Source organism: Nicotiana tabacum, chromosome 19 (genome assembly GCF_000715075.1).
Source record: "Nicotiana tabacum cultivar K326 chromosome 19, ASM71507v2, whole genome shotgun sequence".
Classification (NCBI taxonomy): domain Eukaryota; kingdom Viridiplantae; phylum Streptophyta; class Magnoliopsida; order Solanales; family Solanaceae; genus Nicotiana; species Nicotiana tabacum.
The window spans coordinates 52,799,855-52,825,883 of NC_134098.1; the positions used below are offsets into that span (position 1 = coordinate 52,799,855).

At 37.9% G+C, this 26,029-nt stretch overlaps 2 protein-coding genes across 4 annotated transcripts; both read left to right on the plus strand.

The window, feature by feature from the left end:
- Positions 1-1,066: 1,066 nt before the first annotated feature.
- LOC107775911 (transcription factor EMB1444) lies at positions 1,067-11,695 on the plus strand. 2 transcript variants are annotated; one of them, XM_016595713.2, is made up of 11 exons: positions 1,067-1,938; positions 2,549-2,710; positions 2,947-3,031; positions 3,449-3,490; positions 7,038-7,097; positions 7,459-7,575; positions 7,657-8,823; positions 8,909-9,010; positions 9,775-9,915; positions 10,004-10,126; positions 11,000-11,695. In XM_016595713.2, the coding sequence occupies exons 1-11, from the start codon at positions 1,844-1,846 to the stop codon at positions 11,078-11,080; spliced, it is 2,175 nt and encodes a 724-aa protein (XP_016451199.1). In that variant the 5' UTR covers positions 1,067-1,843; the 3' UTR covers positions 11,081-11,695. The 2 variants fall into 2 exon arrangements, with proteins under 2 accessions (XP_016451199.1, XP_016451198.1); XM_016595712.2 differs by having other exon boundaries at positions 1,105-1,938; positions 7,456-7,575.
- A 1,671-nt stretch (positions 11,696-13,366) lies between these two features.
- LOC107775910 (uncharacterized) lies at positions 13,367-22,230 on the plus strand. 2 transcript variants are annotated; one of them, XM_016595710.2, is made up of 8 exons: positions 13,367-13,595; positions 14,420-14,725; positions 15,479-15,678; positions 15,811-16,161; positions 16,270-16,470; positions 18,373-18,443; positions 21,224-21,363; positions 21,536-22,230. In XM_016595710.2, exons 1-8 carry the CDS (start codon positions 13,553-13,555, stop codon positions 21,856-21,858), a joined length of 1,635 nt encoding a protein of 544 aa, XP_016451196.2. In that variant the 5' UTR covers positions 13,367-13,552; the 3' UTR covers positions 21,859-22,230. The 2 variants fall into 2 exon arrangements, with proteins under 2 accessions (XP_016451196.2, XP_016451195.2); XM_016595709.2 differs by lacking the exon at positions 13,367-13,595 and having other exon boundaries at positions 14,243-14,725.
- Positions 22,231-26,029: the final 3,799 nt, after the last annotated feature.

The window sequence follows — 26,029 nt, forward strand, 5'->3', positions numbered from 1 at the left end:
ATAGTAATTCCAGCCAAAAAGAGTGTTTCTACCAACTTTCCGGTGACACAAAGTTATGTCACCGGAAAGCATGAGGACTATTTGTATATGGTAAAATATGCTATCTAAGTGGTTGCATAAGAGAGTGACCCGTGGAGTCGAAGGCAGAGGATAGTTAAAACCGAAGACAACTGTTTCATTTGTCACCGGGAAAAATGACGCTCGTAGAGATGCAATAAATACCTGTCGTCTGGTAGCATTTAATGGAGAATATTCCACAACATTTAGTACACTGCCTGTTACAAAGAATTTATCATTTATGCTCACCGTTACATATTTTTCAATGGCCCTCATAATTGACATTAAAGAAGGGCATGATCCTAGGACCTTATTCTCTAGGTGCAGTTATAAATAATGAGCTCTGTTATCATTGTAAAGGACACAAATTTTCTGGCAAACTCATTCTATAATCGATTCAAAGCTTTATACAATTTTATCTTCTTATTACTTGATTTCATTGTTGTTGTTTCCGGAAGCGCTGCTCCTAGAATTACTGTTTCCGCTATTTTGTCTTCATTTCAAGTAAACAATATATAAGGTAGGTAATTTTGTGAACAAAAAAATTGAATGGAAGTCCTCACCATATATTAACATAAAGATGAAATGTATAAATTTATTAAAAGCCAAAATCGGTGTTTCTCTATTTTAGGCAAATTCTTTAGTAATATTTCTGGAAATGAAGATTTCTTACTATAGTTAGAGAGTATTTTCTCCTAAAATAAAGGTATATTAGCCATGGTTAAGACTATTAGTTAGTTAAATAAATTTGGACTATTAATATATAAATATGACAAGTGTCACAAATCAAAATAGAAACTTTTAGAAATGGAAAGATTGAGAAATGGAGATGAGCCTAATCCATTTATTTAGGAGAGTCCTAGTCCTTAAAAGGGAATTTTGGGGGTTGCACGTTGTTTATCAGATCCAAAAAGCCGCGCTCTTTAAGACTATTATTATATAAAGATAACTTCCAAATCAAAAGCAATTAGCCCATATAGCTCGCGCCTCGCTGTACACTTTTACTAGTAGAGTGTTATATACATAGCTTTTTTCAGCTTAAAAACAAGAACAGAAACAAAAACCAGTATATTCAAATCTTAGAATAGTAATGGAAGTGAATGTTGCAATTCAGAAGTTAACTCCAAAACGTCGTAGGTACTCTTCCCAGAAAGCTTACTGTTGATATATTAGGCAAAGATTCTTCCTTTTAGTGTCTGCAGTTAGTACAGTTAGTTTTCCATCCCCCACTTCAGATGTTGAGGTCATTTTAAAGGAAAATCAAGTATCAATTTGCTAGTTCACTTATAGCTTTCTTTTTGTTGGTCTTTATAGGATAATCAAGATTTGATTTTTATTATTCTCAAGTTGGTAAATATTGTTCAAGATTATTGTTTGGTAATGGAAACTTGCATGGATAGTACTATAATCTTATGTGCGGCTATTGTTTTTATTGGATTCTTGGTTTCATTCTGTATTACTGATTACTGAATTAGAGTTGGTTGGTTCAGTCAAGATTTGATTTTTATTGGTGTGAGGTTTGGTTTTTTGAGCTGTGGGAAGAGGGAGAATGGGAAAAGATGATGGGATGCTGCTTCTTTCAACAGTAGGACCGCCAATAGAGCGGCGAGCGGGGTTGAGAAGGAAGCAAGCAGGCAGAGGATCATACAGAGGAAGTTAGAATTTCGGACAGCCAAAGGGAACACAATTGGGGATTGTTAGGTTTAGGACTGGATTTATTTTGAGTGTTGGGGGAGGAGGGTGGGGGATCTGTGTGTTAAAAAAATCTGGTGACTTGGGAAAGAATATGGCAAGCCAACTGCAACAAGCACTGAGGAGCCTTTGCTGCAACACTCCTTGGAAGTATGCTGTGTTTTGGAAGCTCACACATCGAGCTCGGATGTGAGTTTCTTTGCCTCCTTCATTGAGTTCTTAGCTACTACTGATATTTCTTTTGGTTCTGCTTACAAATTGGGTAAAAGTGAAAGAAAATTTTTCTATTGTATTGACCCTGGACTTTCATTTGCTTAGCCAGAAATTGGAAAGGTGTTTGCTTTCAGATTTCTTGCGGGAATGATCTAGCTTGTGTCTTCATATTCAATTGAAACAAAAAGTATCTAATCGGATGTTCCAAACTCAGAAATGCACTTACGGAATCTAAATGCAAAATCTATTTTTCTCAGTAAGCAGGAGGTTCATAATATAAAGCAACCAATAGCCTCCCCTTCAACAGGGAAATCAAAGATTGCATATGCTTTGTCTCACACTGTTTTTGCCAGAAGTTTTTGTTCCATACCATAGAGAAACCTTAATTCTGAAGCTCAGTAGAAGCTTGATTTTAATAATAGAATTGCTGAGACTTGTTTTATCAAGTACTGGGTCTCTTTGAGATGAATAGATTTCTTAGTTGTGGTTGGTAATCCGCCATATGTTGGCCTTCTAATACTTTTGAGTATAAAAAGGACAACATATCTTCTCTTATCAGTTGGCCTTCATGTGGATTTCATTGTAGGATGTTGACTTGGGCGGACGCTTACTATGACAATGACGGCTTTCCGGAGAAAAAATCTCCTGGTAGTGCAGCAGGCAACCTTCATGATGGATATTATTCCAACAATCGTCTTGGAGTAGCTGTGGCAAAGATGTCGTATCATGTTTATTCTCTTGGAGAAGGGTATGATACCTAGATGACCAGAAGCAAGTTTATGATTTATTTCCCTTGAAGAAATTTTATTTGTTATGCTATCTGGTTCTGAAAGTCTGAGAGTATAGTCAGTTAGTCGCACAGTAATCGTTTGTAAGACGATGTGTTCCTGTCAGATTGAATCTGTGATTCTAATTTCTCTCTAAAATAAATAAATAGGATTTATGGGTTATGGTAATCAAATTTCTAACTATCTCCATGGACAGTATTGTAGGGAAGGTGGCAATTACTGGAAAACATTTGTGGCTTTCAGCGGACAAAGGTGCAACTATCACCAGCTTGGCGCCTGAGGTGAGCCATTTTTTTCCGAGTATGTGCAATTATAGCATGCTTCTGATGAATTTAGCTATTAAGACACAACAATATACTTCCTCTGATGCAACTTGAATGTTACAGATAGAAAGTTTGTCGTGTCTAATAAAAGGTACATTGACTTGGGAGCGATATATTACATTGGAGTTATCAATATGAACTAGTTTATGACAAGTAGATCCAAAACTGTGAATGGCTTACTATTTGAGCTATTTAGATGGCAGATAGAGTAAAAGTATGGCCCATTAAACTTTTGATTGATATTAACTTGGAAGATACTTCATTTTAGAAAAGTTAACTTACACAGCCTAAAATTGAAAATGTGATAGTAAATTTGAGAGAGTAGTAAATGTATCTTGTGTGCACAGTTATTCATTATTATTTTGTCTTTTTCAGCACTGTGATGGGTGGCAAGCTCAATTTTCTGTTGGTATTAAGGTAATTATCCTGATCCCTACTAGAGCATCAATGAGCATCTATTTTTGGATTAGAATCTCTTTCATTCATGATATTTTATTTTTTTGATGATGGTGGTGTCCAGTCAGCTTGTGTGCACCTCAACTCTTTTACTCATGATATTTTGGTGATTGATGTCTTCGTCATCTTTGATGCATATGTCTCTCACCATATTTTTCTATTTACGACAATTTCTGATCTTTCCGTTTCTTTCCTGAATTGGAGAAATTAAAGTTTTTATCTGCTACTCCCTTCGTTCACAATTTATGTGAACCTGTTTGACTGGGCACAAAGTTTAAGAAAAAATGAAGACTTTTGGAATTTGTGGTCCTAAACAAGTCAAAAGGGGCCCAGCGTATTTGTGTGGTTATAAAAGCTTCTCATTAGGGGTATAATTATAAGTTTAAGCTAAATTATTACCAAATTTAGAAATGGGTTATTCTTTTTGGAACGGACCAAAAAGGAAATAGGTTCACATAAACTGGAACATAGAGAGTACAATATTGCCAAATCCTTTTTGATTTGAGAGTCCATCACCTATTGTCCGATACAAGGACTAGAAGTGCTCTTGACATAGGATTGACATGCTTGCCTTATAAAAAGACTAAGCAACTAAAGATTGTGTCAGTAGTCCCTGGGCATTTAGCCTTTCTAAAGATGATTGACCGCCTTTCTAAAGATGATTGACCACTACCAAGAAATGACAAAGTTTACTTTCTATGCATTTAGAATTAGTATACAAGTTATATTAGAATTTTAAAACCTTTTTGGGTGTCCTACTGTGCTGTATGGGGATGAGTGTTGGCCAGTCAAGAACTCCCATGTTCAGAAGATAAAAGTAGCAGAAATAAGGATGCTGAGATAGACGTGTCGGCATACCAGGAGAATTAAGATTATGGATGAAGTTATTGGGGACAAAGTGGGAGTGGTCCCCGTGGAGGACAAGATGCGGGAGTCGAGGCTGAGATGGTTCGGGTACGTGAATAGGAGAAGTACAGATGCTCCTGTTAGGAGGTGTGAGAAGTTGGCCATGGCGGTTCAAGGCCTAAAGCCAAAGTTTATTGAGAGGCTTTTTTTTTACCAATATTAAGACGCTTTAAGAAAAAAAATCATAACGAGTAACCTGATTCATCTTTATAGTTGACATTTAAATTCTGATAAGATAATGAAAAGCAATATACTACTATAGGTAAATATACAAAAAAAGGTTCAAATTTAAAGAAAAAAATAGTAGCAAAGTTAGAATAATCGAACCTGATTCTAGATGTTGATAACTTGATAGCAACATGAAATTTCAATATTTTTAATTTGTTGTTGCAATGCTTGAGAACTAGAGAAAGAACGAGAAATGCAATTTTAATTTATTCAATGCCTTTCGTTCGTGTGTTTTAGAAAATAGAAAATTTAGTGGGATGAAGAAGGAGAATTTAAAATACAAGTTTATTATGAGGAAAAAAATATTAATATTATAATATAAATTAATCATCAGTCACCATTGTTAGATAGTTATGTGTAAATATGTCCTACTCCCATATGCTGTAGGAGTAGAATATGTCCTAGTCCCATATATTGTAGGAGTAGAATATGTATTATATATAGGGCTCATTGTATCATTATTAAAAAGTAGATTTTTCTCCCGTGCATTCTCACATGGTATCAGAGTTTCAGTGAGAAAATTATCGTTGTGCGTCATTCCAGCGACATCCGGGAAGAAAGATCTCAATGCAATTTTCCGGCAACTTCGTTTTGTTCCCAGGGTTCATCACTGCTACTGTGGTACTGTGCATATTCCAGTACCACCATCAGATCTGAAATCCTTGTGCGACCAAACCCCAGAAATCCCAGTCCCATCGGAACAGAAAAGTCAGTCACCGTGCGTCTTTCCGATTGGCTACTCAAGATTGATTTGCGTTATCTCCTCATCGGTAAGTGTTGTGCAAAAACCAATACTACAGTCTTGTTTGGAAAAGTCAGGCCACAAAACCCAGTCAATCGCTCCGGAGTCCCTCACGCGCCTCCACACCCTACCAGAACTAGGGTTCCGGCGAGCGCGTCTGACCGGCGCGTGGTGCACTTTCCGGCCAGAAATTTCTAGTCCCATATGTAGTAGGAGTAGAATATGTCCAAATCCCATATATTGTAGGAGTAGAATATGTATTATATATAGGGCTCATTGTATCATTATTAAAAAATAAATTTTTCTCCCGTGCATTCTCACGACCATCAATCACATTGGCTAAGAAATCATGTTTTTTATAAGAATCTTATACTTTTTTACCATGAATATTAAATATTTTTCCAAAAAAGAGCCTAGATTAACCTATTTTTACTATTAATTAAAAAAAGGGGGCCTTAAAAACTTAAGGGCCTAAAGCCCTTGCTTTAATCGCTTGGCCCTTGAGCCGGCACTGGGTGAGAAAAAGTAGAGTTAGGCCAAAAAAGTACTGGGGAGAGGTGATTAGACAGGACATGGTGCCGCTTCAGCTTACTGAGGACATAATCCATGATAGGAAGGTGTGGAGGTCGAGAATTAGTTTAGAAGGTTAGTAGGTAGGCGAGAGTTTCCTCTTGCATTAGCAGTAGTATTAGTAGCACTCTTGTATTTTTCTATTCTTCGGTCTCTATTACTTCATGTTGTTTCGTTCCCTTCAGTTATTTATTTTTCCTGTTGTCATTGTTTGGTGCTACCTTTTCTTTTTCTTCTTCTCTTTTGGCTTTTCTTGAGACGGGGGTCTATCGGAAACAACATTTCTACCTTCACCAGGCAGGGATAAGGTCTACGTACACACTACTCTCCCGAGACCCCACTTGTGGGATTATAGTGGGTTTGTTGTTGTTGTACGACCTTTTGTGTGATACCTATCCCTTCTGTTATAACTCCTTTTACATATTGCAGTCGCCGCTAAAAAATCTTTTTATTTTTCATTCAACCTTTTTCTTAATCTCTATGCTGAATCATCTTAGATCAATAGAGTGAGACGGAGGGGACAAAATGGTTGCGTATTACTATGATGCGTAAATGATCTATTACTCTTAACCTTAAGGTGTAAATGATCTATTACTCTTAACCTTAGGGTGTATAGAGGGAACTCCTGACATTCTAGATTTCTCATTCGTAGAGTGATGGGATTAAAGCAGAAGAAATGTATTTTTTGTATTAGAACTGTCAAATTAAAGGAAAAAAGACACCTCCTAAATTTTTGTCGTACTTGAATCAGTAAACTATGTTTTTCTATGTCCTGAGGAAGGTTATTGAGTTTCTTCCTTGGAATTCTTGTGAAATGCATATGACAAAGTATATCGATTTCACATTGCTGCTAGTCCTCGAGACAATACAGTAATTGCATGAGATGACAAGGCTTGCATCAACTGTTTTCTTGATGCTAATCTTCACATGCGGAGTTTATGAAGATAAACTTCTCAATTTGACTTCAACATTATCCATATCCAGTCATATGAATTTCATCATGAACTTTATTGGCTACATAAAAATATATTGGGCCTTAAAAGAATTTTTTCTTGAATGCAGACCATCGTTGTTGCTGCAGTTGCTCCACATGGAGTTGTACAACTTGGATCCTTGGATAGTGTAAGATGATCTACAGTCTCATTTTTAAAGATGTATAAATGGTTTAAGTACGTGACAAATAGAATTTCATATCAAACCACCTTCAGTTTTTTCTTTATTCTGTTTATGACAATTTTGTGACTGATGTCCTCTTGACTTGTATTTATTCAATTTCACATGTGTGGCTGTTATGTTGGACTGCCACCAATGCATCATTTACTTCCACTTAAAATTCATCACCTTGTGAAATTTCAACTAGTTTTGCCATGTCTGGCTTAATTGACATCATCCATAGGAGTGTATGTTATCATTGATCTCTACATGTAACTACACTTGCCTTATCTCCAAATCTTATGCTCTTTCGGTTGTTTTGTCAAAGAAGATTTCTGAGGATTTGAGGGTGGTCAAGCATATTAGAGATGTCTTTTCTGAGCTCCAGGAGTCGATGGCAAGTTGCTTGCAGAGTTCGATGCAGAACAGCATGGAAAATTCTTGCTTGGTAAATAGACTATTATGCTCACCGAATTACTGTTATCACAGATCATCTACTCCTTTATCTGACGCTGTTAAATTTTGCCAGTCAGAGATATCGACAAGAACCTCAGGTTCAGAGGTTTTTCAAGTCTGCGTAAATAATCTAGGTAGAAATGTTTGTGAAGATGGGAAAAATATGTGCTCTCCTCTATATACATCTGTTGAAAAATCTTTTGATCATTCTTGTATCTTCTTGCAACCTGGAAGTTACCCAAATAAAATACTTGAAGTGGTTAATAAGCAAGGACTTCATGAGACTGCAGTTCAAGGATCTGGTCACTGCGAGAATCTGCTTCCGCCAAGCTGTGAAAGTTCCCTTATAAAACACCAAGAGGAAGGGCAGATTTGGGAAGAAACTAATCCGAAGTTTGAAGGCCAATCTAGCAACTCGAGAGTCTTGGGAAAGGGCTCAGTAGATGAAACTGAGCCAACTTTTAGGAATAATGGAAGTAATGAAAGTGTTTCATATGATGCTGGACAAGTCACCGAACTCACTGTGCCATATAAAAACGATCTTTCTTCTGAAGCTTACAATGATCGAAATGGAGTGTTGGGTGTGCCGGATCTTCCCAATGCATATCCTGATAAATGTGCTGAGAAAAATTTAGGTTTCGAGACCGAGTGTAATTACACAATGCACACTCCTTTCAGGTTCTTCGCTGGCTATGAGCTGTTTGAAGCACTAGGGCCAGTTTTCCAGAAAGGGAATTCTTCCAACGACTGGGAGGCGGAGAACCGGGAAGAAATGGCTGTTGAGATGCTTGAGGAAATCGGCACCAGCAGTCTGTTGAAGAGCAGCACTGGCCATGAGCATCTTCTAGAAGCAGTAATAGCTAATGTTAACCGCCATGATAATGATAGTAGCAGTGTCAAGTCATTCTGTAAATCTGTTGATTCCCTCTTGACCACTGAAATAACTGCCGAACCTTGTAACAGTGATATCGGCACTATCAGTTCTACTGGCTATTCATTTGATCGTGAAACATTGAACAGCTTCAACTCATCAGGTATGTGTAGTATTCAGTCTTCGAGAGGTTTTTCATCAACCAGTTGTAGCAGAGGTAGTGGACACGTTGAGAGGCCACTTGAACCCACTAAAATGCATAAAAAGAGGGCTAGACCTGGTGAAAGTTGCCGACCTAGGCCCAGGGATAGACAATTGATCCAAGATCGCATCAAGGAGCTCCGTGAGCTGGTTCCAAATGGTTCTAAGGTAACCTAACAGCCTATATTTCTTTAATTCTGAAGTTGCTTAATATTTTAATCAGATGTTCTGAAACTCTGGGATGATACCACAGTGCAGTATAGACTCACTTCTAGAACGAACAATCAAACACATGGTCTTCATGCAAAGTATTACCAAGCATGCTGACAAGCTAAAGAAATGCTCTGCATCAAAGGTGAGCTTCTCTTACTGGGTTAGTGATTTATTTTTCGATTGACATAGTTTTAATTGTTCATGCCAAGTCAAAGCCTGGTAATTGACAATGATGCCCAAACATACCTCCCTTCCCTTGAAAAAACAAAAGGGGAAAATTGGGGAGGGTAGTGTGTACGCAGACCTTACCCCTACCCTGGGGTAGAGAGGCTGTTTCCGATAGACCCTCGGCTCCCTCCTTCCAAGAACTCCCCACCTTGCTCTTGGGGTGACTCGAACTCACAACCTCTTGGTTGGAAGTGGAGGGTGCTTGCCACCGGAGCAACCCCACTCTTGTCAAGGTGAAAATTGAAAACGGGATCATTTATCCTTGGTAATTGACATTTTTTTTTCTAAATCGAAAATTTCTGACATTTTATATAGGGGGATGGGATGGGTGGAGCATATATTGTTACAGTTGTATGGTCTTTCTTTAAATGGGGGTCATTTGACTCTGTAAGCTTGCCTTCTCATTTCTTTTATTACTATTTTCTACTTGACCTCACCCGGTGGCATAATTCCTCTAGAAATAATTTGCAGAGAAAAACAGTGCTCTTGCGATGACTTCTGAAAGTGCATCCCTGTGAGAGACCCAAATTATTGGATGAGACTTGCTTTAATGCGTTTCTTATTTTAAGCGTTGCACAGCTCTATTGTGTCCATAATTGGCTGAGCAAAATAGCTAGCTTTATTTCTTCGGTTTATTAATTCTTTTCACTAATTTAGTTTTTGTTGAACATGTTACAGCTGGTTGACAAGGAATTGGGTATCTCCGGGTCTTCCTCCCTTGAGCATGGTTCAAGCTGGGCGATGGAAGTTGGAAGTAACCTAAAAGTTTGTCCTATGAGGGTTGAAAACTTAAGCATGAATGGTCAAATACTTGTAGAAGTAAGGATGGTTGGATTTTAATTTTTGTTAGACTATTTGGTGAAACAGTAAGGGATGAAACATTTATCCTTACGTGAGACCAATGCAGATCTTTGAAGACGGCAGCCATTTCCTTGACATAGCAGAAGCCATCCGGAGCTTGAATCTTACTATTTTAAAAGGTGTGGCAGAGGCCTGTGGTGAGAGGACACGTATGTGTTTCGTGGTTGAGGTACAATCCTGACTATTATAAAATGTTTTCTTGACCTTAAGTAGATCCCACTGATTAGTGAATCTTGGTACACAGCAAGATGTTTTATCAACTAATGGTGTATCCACTATCTACTTCTTGTGTGATATCCTTATGTTTCTTTGTCAAGATCTCTTAATAGAAAATCTACATATTTTCTTGTGAACATTTGATATTTACAAGTTTTCGGTGATAATTTCATCTATTTTAGATGATTTTTTCTATTTCTTTTTCTTGCTCTATGTTTCCTAAATATTTCCATTATCTTTTGACATTAATGTTTACATTTATGATTTTAGGGAGCACCAAATATTTCCTAAACAATCTTTTAATAAGCATATGTAGAAAATATGACTGTTTATACAATATCCTAATAAAAAAAAACATTTATACAATAAACGAAGGAGATTCCAAATTAAAAGAAGATTAGAAGATAAATTTTTCGCCAAAATCATGGAACCAACCAAAAGAGGTATAGAAAATGAAAAAAACCAGAACACTATAATACCATTCAAGTAGTTACAGATTTTTGAGAAGGAAAAGACAATATCAAGTAGTTATAGATTATATGCTGTAAATTGTATAACATTGCTCTGTTATGAGCTTGAGTTTAATTCAAATTTAAAGGCTTGATAAAAAAAAATGCTTCAGATTTTGATTGCATTTAGTCATTACAAATTACAGTGTTATGGTAGAGGATGCCAATAGACTTCTTGCAGAATCAAGAATTAGCATAGTTCTTTAGATGTTCCTTTCTCTTATTCCCTTTGGTTCCATCTGATTTTAACTTATTGATTAATTCATTTTTGATTTTGCACGACACTTATTCAATACATGTTATTACCTTTTTCTCAGGGGCAGAATGATAGAACCTTGCACCGCATGGATGTATTATGGTCGCTTATGCAGAAACTGCAAGCAAAGATCAACATGTAGAGCTGGAAAGTCGGGAAGAAACTTTTACTAATCAGATCGAAGTCAGTTTCAGTTCTATCTGTGGCATCTTCAGAGTATATGCAGGGTTTTAAGGTATTGATCATCAGTCAGGATACTGATGTTTCAAAGGTTTTCTGTGCAATATCAGATTTCCCTTCTAGACAAGTGCTCGTGCTCATTTCATTTTTTTCTGCAGTGTGAAGATAGATTCTTTGTTTCTTGTTTGTTCCATCGCTAAGTGTATCTATTTTCTTGTGTTTTATGTGTAATGCTCCCCTACGAAAAGCGTTATGCTCTTGAAATCCTCCACGTCCAACCAATAGATTTGAGGTTCGAGAGGGTAATGCATTTCAAAGTTGGAGGGGGGTCAGTGGTAAATCACTATTGTTCCCTCTAGAGGATGGAGAGTGTAAACAGAAAGGGTTATGCTCTTCATCACATAACCTTTTTTTAGAGTGTGCTTGTATTCAGAATTTTAGCTTGTACATCATTGAGATTTTGGCCTTCAACATGAGGTGACTTATTAGTTACTTATCAGATGCTTTGGTGATAATGCATTTCAAAGTTTTCTTTTGGGTGAGTATAATGTTATGTCCTCTGCATTTTGAAAATAAACGTTTGTCTAAATGGTGGGATGAACTACAACTTATTACTATTGGAATAATGGTTTGTTTTCCTTTTCTCCATTCATTGTGAATCTGTTCTTCGATTTTTTAGGTGACCTCAACCATATTCCAACAGGGTTTTGGAGAACTTCGACTTCTTCCTGTACCAAAAACTAGAATAGTAATTCGTGCACTGTTACAGAAGACATAAGGGGCAGTAGCGGAGCCAGCATTTTTGTTAAGGAGTGTCAAAATATATAAAAGTAAACATACCAGAAAATTAAGGGGAGTCAATACATAGTCTATATATATAAAATTTATTTTTTTACTTAGCTACACAGTGTATTTTTTTCCGCGAAGGGGTGTCACCTATAAGGTGGCTCTGCCACTGTAAGGGGGAATAGACGACGAACGGAAAGCGGGGAAACATCCTTTTTCTGTCTTCTCTCCACATAGGGAAGGAAAGAGGCCTCGCTCGGTTAGACCTTTCTTTCTTGGTTATCTGATAAGCACGAAAATGAAAGCTTTTATAAATAAAGATACACCCAATACGTGAAACTCATTGTCCATGGATAAAGAAAAACCGTTTCAATATCCAAAACAACAAAAATTAGAGCAAACATATAATACGGATTCGAAATTGTAACCAAGCATCGCCCATTGGTTCTATACCCGGCTCATAAGTAGAAAGTTTCTCCAGCCCTTTTACATGCGAGTTAGCTTCCGAGGTTGTGCAGTCTCAATTTCATTACAGGATTTGCGAATGAATGCTGGGCTGGGCCACTTCGAATGGCGTGAGCCGCATGCGGGGAGACCCACACGTATGGTTTATAGGGGGATTTGGTCGAAAAACCGACTGACGCCCACCCGACTAGAGGGACTGAGAAATTAATTGAGTACAAAATGCCTAAAATATAAGGTTCAATCATATACACTAATTTATAAGAACATCATCAAATCGAATTATCTAATTCGAAAAGATTACAACTTAGTAGAGTTTGATACCAAGAAATAATTGGGCAATTTGTCTCGTCGAATATAATGTAAGTGAAATGACTTACTGGTTGCAATTTATACTCGGCATAACTTACAACCTACATTCATAGTATTTAATTTGGTTTGACATTTCAAGAAAATTGGAAAAGAAATGCAGACCCCTCAATCTCACTCAATTTTTCTCTTTGTTACTAAACAAAGCAGAGTAGTCTAACATAGCCAAAATCCTTGGGGCTTCTTGCTACGCTACTTAACTATTTAAATTCATTTCACCTAATACGTAATAGATTAATATAAAAGATAGATCTATCTATCTAAGTTGCTATCATCGTACATTTGTATTATAAAAAATGATTATTTGATTGTCAGCGTTTGAAAGGAGTACTAATTCAGAAGTGACACGATTTTGCTTAGACACGATGATTTAATCAATTGTATCGAGCGAAGCTATTGAGATCTTTATACAAATATTCAGAATTCATTGTTATTTGGTGAGGTCCATTATACATATATATATATATATATATATATATATATATATATATATATTAAATTTTACTCCGGTTATTTGGGATAATTTTCTTAAGCTATTTTCTCTTGACAAAATGAGATCGGGCTAGTGGGCCTATTTAGCCCAATATTTGAACGTTGATGGATTTGATTCGGGCCCGCAACTTAGGTACTGACCATATCGTCCTCACTAACTAGTCGTAATTTCTTAGTACCATTTTTGATACTTTAACCGTCTAGACGGAATACGCTGCCGCACCGCCGCATAGGAGCTCCATCGGCCACCGCCTTTTGACAAACCCGCTATGTTCCAAATTTTAGGTTTCATATGCATGAAGGTGTATATGTTCGTGTATAAAAAATGATGGCTTATAAATCCACGAAGCGTTTATTTAATAACACAGGTTCTGAAGTTTTTTCTTCGGCAATTTTTTTCTTTTTGAGTGAAAAATATTTATTAGTAATGATTTATAATGATATTAGCAAATTGGATAGTGATGAAACTTTGAGACTGAATATTAAAGATTTATAATAATTCCATGTGTTAGTTGGAGCTAGTAATAGGAATTTAAGAGTTGAGATAATTGTAAAGAAAAATATTTGTTGTCAGCAGCATAGTTTTGTCATTCCAGGATAGAGTGTTAATCAATTTAGACAATCTAACTAGTTTGAGATTGAGGTGTATCAGATCTCATTGTAGAGTATCATCCATTTTTGTTTAATAGAGTAGAATTGATGTAAAATTTTCATATAGTGGAACGACCTTTACTAATTTGGAACCAGTGTGTAGTTGATTGATTGATAAAGTATTTGCCCGTTCTTGTATGAGGGGTACTGAAGGGGAGCCTTGGAGCACGGTAAAGTTGTTTTAGTGTGACCTGGAGGTCACAGGTTCAAGCCGTGGAATGTGAAGCTTGCGTCAGGGTAGACTGCCTACATCACACTCCCTAGGCTGCCTACATCACACTCCCTAGGCTGCCTACGTCACACTCCCTGGGGTGCTCCCTGAACCCTGTGTGAACCGGGATGTTTCATGCACCCAACTACCCTTTCTTGTATGATGGGTATTCTATATATGAAACATTGATCTGAATCGGGAGTACTTGATGGGGGAAGTGGATTCATAGAAAGCAGATATGGTTTGTGTGCGTGCTAGATAAATAGACTACTGAAATTATAATGTTTTTACTTGTTAATATGGTACCTAATTTTAATTCTAATCTGGCAGATTTGAGGATTGTTATCTCAAGGAAACAGGTGTTCTGTCAGAAGTTTGTGTACAATATTCTTAGCCGGTGTCAGTCACATTGGTCCAATTCTGAGAAGGCGTCCTATAGTGGCTTCAAAGAGGGGAAGGTAAACTATCAAGTGACAGAGAAACCTGAAGAAAATAGCATAGGCCACGGTCCTCGGCAAAGTAGTTTCAACGTTGTCAATGATGATTTAAATAGTAATAAGTGGAAGTTAGAACTTGCTTGGCTCTCTAAAGCTCTTGAACCTGCTGTTCAACTATGTAGATCGGTTCTGCCAACAGGTATTTTTCGCTATGAATGCTCCAGTATTTTGGAACCTTCAGGAGTTTGATACTGGTTATCTTGTAGAAGGGTGACTCAATAAGCACATTGCTCTTGGCATGTCAAATGAGCATTAGACTGTACCTCAGTTTATTTGTGGCTGCCCATGTTTTAGTTTTGACTTTATACTCCTTAGTTTTCACTTTTAATTTGACTTCTAAGTCCTAACTGCTAAATATAATATTCTTTAATATTATCAGACATTTTAAAGATTGGGGTGATAATTGGATTTGTACAATTGAAATAGCTGGCTTCAAATACATGGCGTGGATCTACTAGTCACAATGTCTTGAAATTTAAATCTTATTTAAAGGTTTAGAAAATCATTTAAAGAGTTACCCATTCTTCAGTATATTGGTGATTTGGAGAGGAAAAGTAAAGGAAAATGATTTTTAAGTTGTTACAATTAATTTGTTATTCCATCAAAGGACTTTAAAGGTTCAGGATTAATTGAAGACTTAGGAAATTCAAAATCAATCTCAGGTTTGGGGAGTCGATCCTTTTATATCCTACCAAAATTAGCTCTGGTTAGTGGCTACAGTTGCTGATTCTGTAAAAGGGTTTTAAGTCTTTATAATCAACTTGTTATTCCACGAAAAGACATTAAAAGGTCAGGATAAATTTTGACTCCTGGGAAATTTAAAATCAATCTCAGGTTTGGGAGTCAATCCTTTTGTGTCCTACCAAAAGTTGATTCTGTATTTCCTTTGCAGGAAATGTAATCGGAGACAAACTTCCACCAACTAATAGGTCTCTTGCAGAGATATTTGCCAGCATTCAACGTAGTAAATTGGGACTCCAGGATTGGAGTCTAAGTGATCTCACCATAGGCTTATATCTCATATATCTCCAGCAGGCATCAACCAGTGCTGTTGAAGATGTTAAGGGTGAAGAAATATCATCTGAGCTGATAGTAATCACTAATTACCAGAACCTTTGTGTAGTAAAAGTGTTTGGTATTCTGTCTAGTTTTGCCTTTGTTAATGTCAATTTTCCTGTCTGTCATCAATTTAAAACTCTAATGAAGATGAGTCTTTGTGGTTAGGTACAAGATCTCATCTACCACCTCGAGCTGGCTAAGGGGTCTTATAAAGCCAACCCTGCTGCTATTGCTAGGAATACTATGCTTCGAGAAAGCAATGTTATCAAATTCATAAAAAGTTCCGATGTGTTGAGGCCTGGATATTACATGGGAATTGACCATCGGAAGAAACTTGTGATTCTTGTAATTCGTGGAACTCATACTGTGTATGATCTTATAACTGACATTATTTCTTCAAGTGATGAAGAAATCACATTTGAGGGTTACTCTACACACTTTGGAACAGCTGAGGCCGCTCGTTGGTTCCTTAATTACGAGCTGGACACCATAAGAAACTGCCTGAAGAAACACAAGGTGGGCCTCTTATCATTTTACAGTTTGTTTTCCTAGAAAGTTTCGGGTTTAGTTTCCACGTGTATATAAATATAAAATATTCCCATTCAGTGACTTATTCATATATAGGGATTTAGGTTAAGGCTGGTGGGTCATTCCCTTGGAGGTGCAACAGCTTCATTGCTTGCTATCATGCTCCGTCAAAGGTCATTCCAAGAGCTTGGGTTTAGCCCTGATATTGTATCAGCCATCGGATATGGTACTCCCCCATGTGTTTCTAAAGAACTTGCTGAAAATTGTTCTGAATATGTCACAACGGCAATTATGCAGGTCGGTAATCGATAACTCTGTTGGTTTTTGGATAAAGATATTTTCATAAGGGAGTCCTTTTGTCTTTTTGTTTTCTTGAGCCGAGGGTCTTTCGGAAACAACCTCTCTACTCCTTCGGGGTAGGGGTAAGGTCTGCGTACACACTACCCTCCCCACACCCCATTAGTGGGATTTTACTGGGTTGTTGTTGTTGTATATTTTCATAAGGGATAAGGTTCAAAATTTCCCCTTAACTAGACGAAATGGTCTAGATATGCCCTCCATAATAGTTGGGGTCAATGATGTCCTTGCCGTTATGGCTTATAGTTTAACCTTTTTTGCAAACGGCCCTTCCTTAGAAACTAATTAGAATTTAGCGATTGATTAATCTCATTAAAATAGGAGAAGGAACACATGGCTAAAAAATAAAACCATCTTCTTCCATTTTTCTAGCACTACCTTTGTCAAGTGACGCTGGCAGTCAGCAGAAATCACCATCGTCATTTTCCATCTCTCCATTACCACTTTAAAAAAGCTCCAACCATTCACCTTTTTGAACCATTCTCTGCATTTTTGCGTCGGCTTTCTCCTCCCAAAAAAGCACTAAATTTAACCACCACTGCATTGCAATAAACCACACCCAACCGCTGTCCTCCATTAAAAATCACCGTGCTTCTACAACCACCTAACCAGCCCCCCATTAGCTACTCTGAAACTTGCAGCAACCACCTTCCGACACCCAAGCCCTCATCCCTTCATCACTCCACCCAAACACTTCAATGAGTCACCATCAGTTGATGGGTCACCTCCAATTTCACATTTGGCATTTTTCAAGCTAAGCGTTTCTCCATGTGGGTTAAATTGAGGGTCTGAAATTGATTCTTTATCACTAGTTTTGCTGTTCTTCTTCCAATTATCAAGAAGACAAGAGCCGCGTCATTGAATCTAGACTGAAGTACCTGAACACGCCCCTGTGACATCCTCGCTATTTGTAGCCGTGAAGCGCGCACTGGATTGCCCCTCTGTTTTGGCATAGATTTTGACTAAGCCTCACCTGCAATGGGCAACCTCTATGCACCACGTGACACTGCAGCTCTTCGTTACCTTCGACGGCTAAAATTCTCTGAATACCATATCTATTCAAAAGAATTATACTGGTGGCAACATCACCAAGCCGATGCAGAGGTTAGGCATTACCATTTTCAAGCTCAGTACCGTGTCAAACTCGGCATTACCATTTTGAAGTTCTTCTGTATAATCATCTCCAACGACGACTGCCCCAAAGTCCAAATTTCAGCAGTCAATTCTGTCCAAAAAATCTGAATTCCTTTATTAGAAACCATAACTTGACTGAAAATCCAGCAAGTTACCATCTTCTCTATCCCACCTTCAAGAAAACGATCTTATATTAAAATGTAAGAAATAATTTTAGAAACATTTTCTTTTTGCAAAATTGAAGTGGAAGTATATACACATACATTACATAAATACATATAGGACAGGTTGTGCATATAGGCTTCAAGTTAGAGAGGGAAGGGAATAAGGATGACCGGCATGGGGGTTGGGTGAGGGGGTTGCTGAAAAGGGGGGAAATGGGGTAAGGGATCCGGTAAGAGGTGGGGTGTTAAAAAGGTTGGATTAAAATAACACATGTGGCAATTGATAGTGCTAATTAGTCGGATTAGAGATAATTAGTTTCTAATTATTTCCCATTAGTCAATAAGGGTAAATATTAACCACTTTGTTAACGGCAAGACATTATTGACCCCAACTATTAACTGAGGGGATATCTAGACCATTTCGTATCATTCAGGGGCACATTTTGACCCTTCTCCTTTTTCATAATAAATGTGACTATGGAGCAGAATCTGTAGAACCTATTGTTAACATTTGATTGATTCTTTTCATGTTTTACAAATGTAGGGTGATATAATTCCAAGGCTTAGTGTCACCTCTCTCACGAGACTTAGGAATGAAATTCTTCAAACTAACTGGTAAGCAAATGTATCGTTAATTGGTCCTAGGATCTTCTTAATCATTGCTTTGAAGATACATGAAGCTGCATCTTTAGGCCTCCGTTTGCATATTGCTGTGCTTCTTGCTTATCGTGCATTTTCTTTTCTATTTTTGTTCTCCTGCTTGTATAGAGATGGGTTGTCTCTTTCCTTTAGCGACTTTCTGTCAATTGTTAAAGCAAGGACCAACTATTTTCTTTGTACAATTCCTGACTCATACAGTGACTGGTTTTTCAAGTGAATGATATAAAGACTACATCTACGACATTAGTGACAACATCTACAAAACTAACCAAGTTGTCTTTTTCCTTTTCTTTTTCCCTTACGAAATTGCTGTTCATAAAAATTTAGATGGAATATCTATAGTTTCATTCTACCATTCCTGATGCCTGGACTCTACTTTTTTTTTTTTGGTAAAGTAAGCTATGATGCCTGGGTTATACTAGATCTCCAGCTTGAATGAGTCAGTCAATTTTGTAGGCTGTCACTGGCAAAAGTAGCTGGTTGATACTTACATGAAATACCCAAATGATGAAATATTCTATAGTTTCCTGCTAAGTGCTCAGTTCTTTACAACTCAAAAAGCCAACTCTATGTCGTTTAGTCTGATTTGGTTAACTGGGCCAAGGATGGCCATGTCCGCGAAAAGTTCATGGCTATATCAGGGCTTCTCTACCTCGACTGGTATAAAGGCTTCAACCCCATAGACCAATGAAAACAATAGACTACTTACTATTAGGCATATCTTTAAGCATCCAAGGTGTAAAGATATGATCAGTGAAGTTAGTGACACATGCTATGATCCATATCCAAACAAGATCTTGATGGGTCCCCGCTCCAGCACGATTTCTCTCCCCTTTTCCTGGTCGAGCTATTGCTCCGTCTGGATATAGATAACATAGTCCATCTCCCCATACTTTAGTCATCTCTTTCTCTCTCTCTCCAACTTTCAAAACTCCTACTGGCAAAACTACGAAGTCAAGAAGAATTGATGTGCCTGACCTTGTTTTCACTGCTTTCACTAGAAAAAACTACAATTATAAGAAACGCATGTTCATTTTCGAGTTAATAAGAGCTATTATTGGGATGGAGATGAACTTATACAGGTGTTTCTAGTTGACTTTTGGAGCACCCACTAGGTTTCTGTTAGTATAATAATGGATTGGATATCATTCTTAGAGAACCATGTTGTGTAGGTTCTCTACTTTTTTTGTATAGAACTGCTTATATATGAGCTGGTTTCCTACAACAATAAATTCGTTCCTTTATCAAAAATATATGGTCAGTTGGTCACTATTTTGATAAGTTCAAAAGCTAATAAGGTTATTAGCTTATATTAGCTCACATTCTAGTAAAGAGAAACAGTCCATGTAAGAGAAGAGGTAAAATTTGCTGGGACGAAAGAAAAAGGAAATTGGGTTACTTATCGTGACTATTGGAGTAAAGGGAACCTAGTTCATTCATGCTTTTATGTTTATAGGATTTTTAATTGCTAATTTGGCTATTTGTCGCATTAAGGCATCCTTTAGACATTGTTTACACTAAATAGATGAGAGAGCTTAGAGCTCTGGGCTATGGTTTAATAGTAAGCATGCAACGCCTGAACTGTGGTTAGGCGCATGTCACAAGTTTGAACCCTACCACTGGCTGAAACTTGGTGTTTAAGTGGGATCAGGGTAGAGGGGCGGGCCAATATTCTCCTGAGTTCCAAACCTGTGAGCACAATTGGGATTGAGCTAGCTAACGCACAGGGGATTTCTCAGTTATATGTCTATGCCCTAATTTAAAAGATTAAGTTGCAAGAAAGAGGACATTTCTATTTATTTGTTTTAGGTCTTCGACATTTCTCTCACATGCTGGACTTAAATATTTTTCCTGGTCCAAGCACGTCAACCATATTTGTTGACGGGTGACGCTGAGACTTGAACCCAAGACTTTTATCCACTTTGATACCATGTTGAATTGTTTGAACTAACTGATCTGAAAATTCAAGTTATCAGAGGAGATGTTTTTATTTGTTTATTTTAGGTTTTCAACATTTAAAAGTAATTTATGCTTTTTTTTAATGTTAAGTTTTCAACACTAAAATTTATGTCAATGCATTAGTGCCTTATCTTTTGGAGGTGTGGGGGGCTAGAGGAGAAAGGTGTGGGCCATTTGCATGTAGTAGTCTATTTCCTCTTTTCCCTCTCTTTTCTCTCTTTTTACAAGCTCAGATTTGCTAAAAGGATTTGTAATATCCACTCTGGAGCTTTTACCTTTATTATTTTAGATATTTGTTGACCCATGGTGACTTGAATTCATCTAAGTCAACTGGGACTTTAATTTACAGAATATTGGTTTTAGTTAAAGGGAAAGAAGGAAACACAAAATATAGTTATTTGGCATAAGAAAATTAATTATACAAAGTCAAATTAAGGGTAAGGGGTAGCTCTACTGGTTTCTTTTAGCAAGGAGGTTGCAAACCTATTTTAGCAACACAAGGAAGGGTAATCCATAAGTTCTTCTACACGCAGGGGGATAATGGGACTTTATCTCTTAAACAAGAATAAAAAGCACTACTTTGAGGAGACAGTTACGATGGTCGTACGTCAGAATCTTAAGTTTTATTTCTTTTTCTTTTCCTCTTTCCTTATTTCCATCTTGTACTACCTTAGGGTTTGGGTGGTTTCGTTGTTGGCAGTTGAGGGAGGCGGGTGGAAGGTCTATAATGATAAGATCCATGCTAATCTTTGTCTTTCCTGTTATTTATTGGACAGGGTGAGTGTTCTCCAGAAGGAAGACTGGAGAGGTGTCATAGATTTGTTCACAAATGCGAAGCAGGTTGTGTCTTCTGTGCAAGATGTTGCTTGGAAACTTGCTGATTATACTAAATTGCCAGGCAATGCAAAGTACTCTGGTATGGGAGAGACTTCGATTGATCAAATGTTCTGTAACATTTGCATTTTTCGTTTTCATTTATTTACTTTTCTGGGTCTGGAATAAAAGTGTGTGTGTGGGGGGTTGAAGTGTTGTGTCTGTTTTCAATTATGTTACTTACATATCCTTTCAATTCTCCTCTACGTATTCAGATAATTCTGGAGTTCAGCCTACCTCCAAACCATCGGGAAATGCGACTTCTCTTGTAAGACGGGAAGAAGCTGGTAGCAAAGTAGTTGATGAGTTGTTTGTGCCGGGAAGTCTCTATTATCTAAAGAGGAATGCAGATGCTAGAATCAATGGAAACAGTGGCGAATATTTCACTCTTTTGAAGAGACACCCAGGTGAACATTTTCAGAGGATACTTCTATCAAGCAACATTATTTCTGACCACAAATGTGAAGGTTATTATTATGCCTTAAGAGACGTTCTAAAAGGTTTGCCTGGTTCTCCTGATGAAGCTATTTTCAGATGAATACCTATTTAAACCTGTAACATTGTGTAAACTACAGTTTTTTTGGTACTTTAATAATCCTCAAAAATGTCCCCTCTTCTTATATGTCCCAAGTTCCTTGATTTGGTAAAGGGAATTTTGGTACTTCTCAATAAATTTGATCCCAAATTTGTTCATTAGTCTTTTTGTTCTCTTTGTAACCTCTAATGCTTGCTCACATCTTTGAGTCCTGTCCTAGGAACATTCAGTTGTTTTCTAGGGGTCATAATAATTGCTATAGTAGTGTCTCTGAGTTTGTATCTTAATTGACTCATAGTTTTCGTTGGGTTGTGTGTTTTCATCGTATTCTATTGTATTATTGCTTTTAATACAACGGATTACGAATCATAAAAACCTCATATATTTAACTAATTTGGTATGGTGGGATTATTATATTATTTTCTTTACCATTCTGCCCTTTACTATTGGCCCATAAGAGGGATATATATTTGGAGTAGCCCCTCCTCTTTAGCCACTCCAGGTCTGGTCTTCTTTCCCTTTTTTAAATGTTATCTTCGCTCTCGCTCTCACGCGAATTTACAAACTCTTTTTCATTTTCTTTTAATTTCTTAAATATTTAATAGATTTGTGGGGTATGCTCTAGAATTTGTACGTTATTGAAATTCCGGTGATAATTATTTTATTTGTTGATAAATTCAATATATATATTTAAAAAAAAAATCAAAAGCACTCAAGTTCCCTTCCCGGAATCTTGAATGTGGGATGTATATAACTCAGTTAATGATAATCTATTAACTTATCTATTCTATATTATAGTATTACTAAAAGCACGAATGCTTTAAGCAAAATGTTATACATTTTTTTACTATTTAAAAATAAATTCATTCTGAAAAAATAGTCAATTAATTAATTTTTTTAGTATTTTATAACAGTTATTTAGTTAATTTTCTAATATTTAGGGTTAGTTATTAATTACTTTTTAAATTATTTAAGTTCTTAATTTATAACTCCTAAATTTAAGGCAAAATTTTCAATATTCCAAATTTTATGTTACGTAGAGTTGGATTAATATTTAATATTAAATAAAATTCTCTATACGTGAATCATTGCCGTCAAACATATGGCATTAAATTTACAACAATAATAACAACAACCTTGTGTAATTTCACAAGTGGGGTATGAGGAGGGTAGGATGTACGCAGCCTTATCCATACCCTTGAAGGGCAGGGAGACTGTTTCTGATAGACCCTCGGCTAAAGAAGATAGAGGAAGTCATGATAGCAAGTAATAGCAAGACAATATATTTAGAAAACTAATAAAGAATATAAAAGAGATACCGATAACAAGTAATAGCAAGACAATATATTTAAAAAACTAAATCCAAGATAGCAATAGAGAATATGGAAGAAGTATTGCCAGCAAACTAAGGAAGTACTAATGGCAAGTAGTAACAGAACAAGAAATGCGATAATAGCAAACTAAAGATACAGGGGGTACCATACTATCAACAATACCATCGAACTAGTGAAGACAAAGGGAAACACACGACTACCTACTAACCTTCTACCCTAATCTTCAACCTCCACACCCTTTTATCCAGGGTCATGTCCTCGGTTAGCTCAAGATGCACCATGTCCCGCATGATCACCTCTCTCCAAGGCTTCTTTGGCCTACCTCTACCCCTCATCCTACCCCCAAGGCCAACCTCTCACACCTCCTGACTGGGGCATCTGTGCTTCTCCTTTTAACATGCCCGAACCATCTCAGCCTCGCCTCACGCATCTTTTCCTCCACATGGGCCACTCCTACCTTGTCCCGAATAACTTTATTCCTGATTCTATCCAACCTAGTATGTCCACACATTCATCTCAACATCCTCATTTCAGCTACTTTCATCTGATGGACATGAGAATTCTTGACTGGCCAACACTCTACCCCATACAACATAGCCGGTCTAACCACTACCTTGTAGAACTTACCCTTAAGTCTCAACGGCACATTCTTATCGCACAAGATACCGGAAACGAGCTTCCACTTCATCCATTCTACTCCGATACGATGTGTGATATCCTCATCAATCTCCCCATCTTTCTGAATTATAGACCCCGGATACTCGAAACTTTCTCTCCTGGGAATGACTTGCGTATCAAGCCTAACATCCCCGTCCGCTTCCTGGGTAACACCGCTAAACTTACACTCCAAGTATTCTGTCTTGGTCCTGCTCAACTTGAAACCCTTTGACTCAAGAGTATGTCTCCAGACCTCCAGCCTCTCGTTAACACCACCTCGCGTCTCATCAATCAGAACTATGTCATCCACAAATAACAGGAACCAAGGCACCCCCCCTTGAATGTGTCGCGTCAATGCATCCATTACCAAGGAAAACAAAAATGGGCTAAGTGATGATACCTGATGCAACCCCATCTCAATCGGGAAGTATTCAGAATCTTCTCCTGCTGTCCTAACCCGTGACTTAGCTCCATTATACATGTCTTGGATCACTCTAATATACGCTACAAGCACTCCTTTAGCCTCCAAACATCTCAATAGAACCTCTCTGATGGGACTTCGTCATAGGCTTTCTCTAGGTCAATGAACACCATATGCAAGTCCTTCTTCATCGCCCTATACTGCTCCACCAATCTCCTCACAATGTGAATGGCTTCAGTAGTCAACTGTCCCGGCATGAAACCAAACTGGTTCTCGGAAATGGACATACTCCTCCTCGTCCTCCCTTCGATCACTCTCTCCCATACTTTCATCGTATGGCTTAACAACTTGATACCCCTATAGTTGTTGCAGTTTTGGATACCCCCTTGCTCTTGTACAACAGAATCATCATACTCCGCCTCCACTCTTAAGGCATCTTCTTTTTCCTAAAAATAATGTTAAATAACCTAGAAAGCTATTCCAAGCCCGTCGTACCCGCGCTCTTCCAAAATTCTACCAGGATCTCGTCTGGTCCGGTCGCTCTACCCCTACTCATCCTGTGCATATCCCGTACAACCTCCCCCACTCGTATGCATCTACAATACCCAAAATATCGATGACGCCCCAAGTACTCCAACTCACCTAGCACAATGCTCTTATCACCCTCTTTATTCAAGAGTTTGTGGAGGTAAGACTGTCATCTCTGCCTAATCTGTGCCCCCTCCAACAAAAATCTACCCTCATCGTCTTTTATGCACCTAACTTGGTTCAGATCCCGGGCCTTCCGCTCTCTCACCTTCTCCAGCATGTACAACATCTTGTCCTTGACTTTATCCCTAATTTTTTCGTATAAACGACCAAACGCCGCGGTCTTAGCCGCGATAACCGCTAACTTCTCCTCCTTCATAGCCTTCTTATACTCCTCCTTGTTAGCCCTCTTCTGCCCCTTGTTTATGCTCTCTACTAGTTTCAAATACACCGCTTTCTTAACTTCCGCTTTCATTTGAACCTCTTCGTCCCACCACCAGTCCCCTTTATGGCCACCAGACACGCCCTTCGAGACCTCTAACACCTCTCTCGCCCCTCTTTGATACAATTCGATGTCGTAGACCACATACAATTCGCGTACCCGCTACTCCTCAACCCCTCCATAGCCAGCAACTTCTCCCCCAACTCCTGGGCTTTGTCCTTAGTCAATGCACCCCACCTGACCCTAGATAGCCCAAACATAGCCCTCTTCCTCCTCATCCACCTGATCTCTAAGTCTATAACCAAAATCATATGATGGGTCGTAAAATGACCTTGCAATCCGTGCATAGACCTCTATCACATTTTATGAGAAGTAGATAATCAATTTGGGTCTTGCCACCGTACTCTGAAAGGTAGGTGCTCCGCCTTCTTTGGCTAACACGAGTTAACAATCACCAGCTCAAAAGCTTTAGCGTACTCCAGCAGCGAAGTACTTCCTCCATTTCCATCTCCAAAACCGAAGCCACTATGCACACCGTCATATCCCCCATGCAACCTCCCAATGTGGCCGTTAAAATCGCCCCATATAATAAGCTTCTCAGTGGATGGTATACCCCGCATCAACCCATCCAAATCCTCCCAGAAGAGTCTTTTAACCTACTCGACCAAACCTATATGAGGCGCGTAAACACTAACTACGTTTAGAGTATACTCTCACGACTATCTTAATGGCCATCAACCTATCATTCACCCTCTTAACCTCAACCACTAGCTCCCTTAGATCTCTATCAAC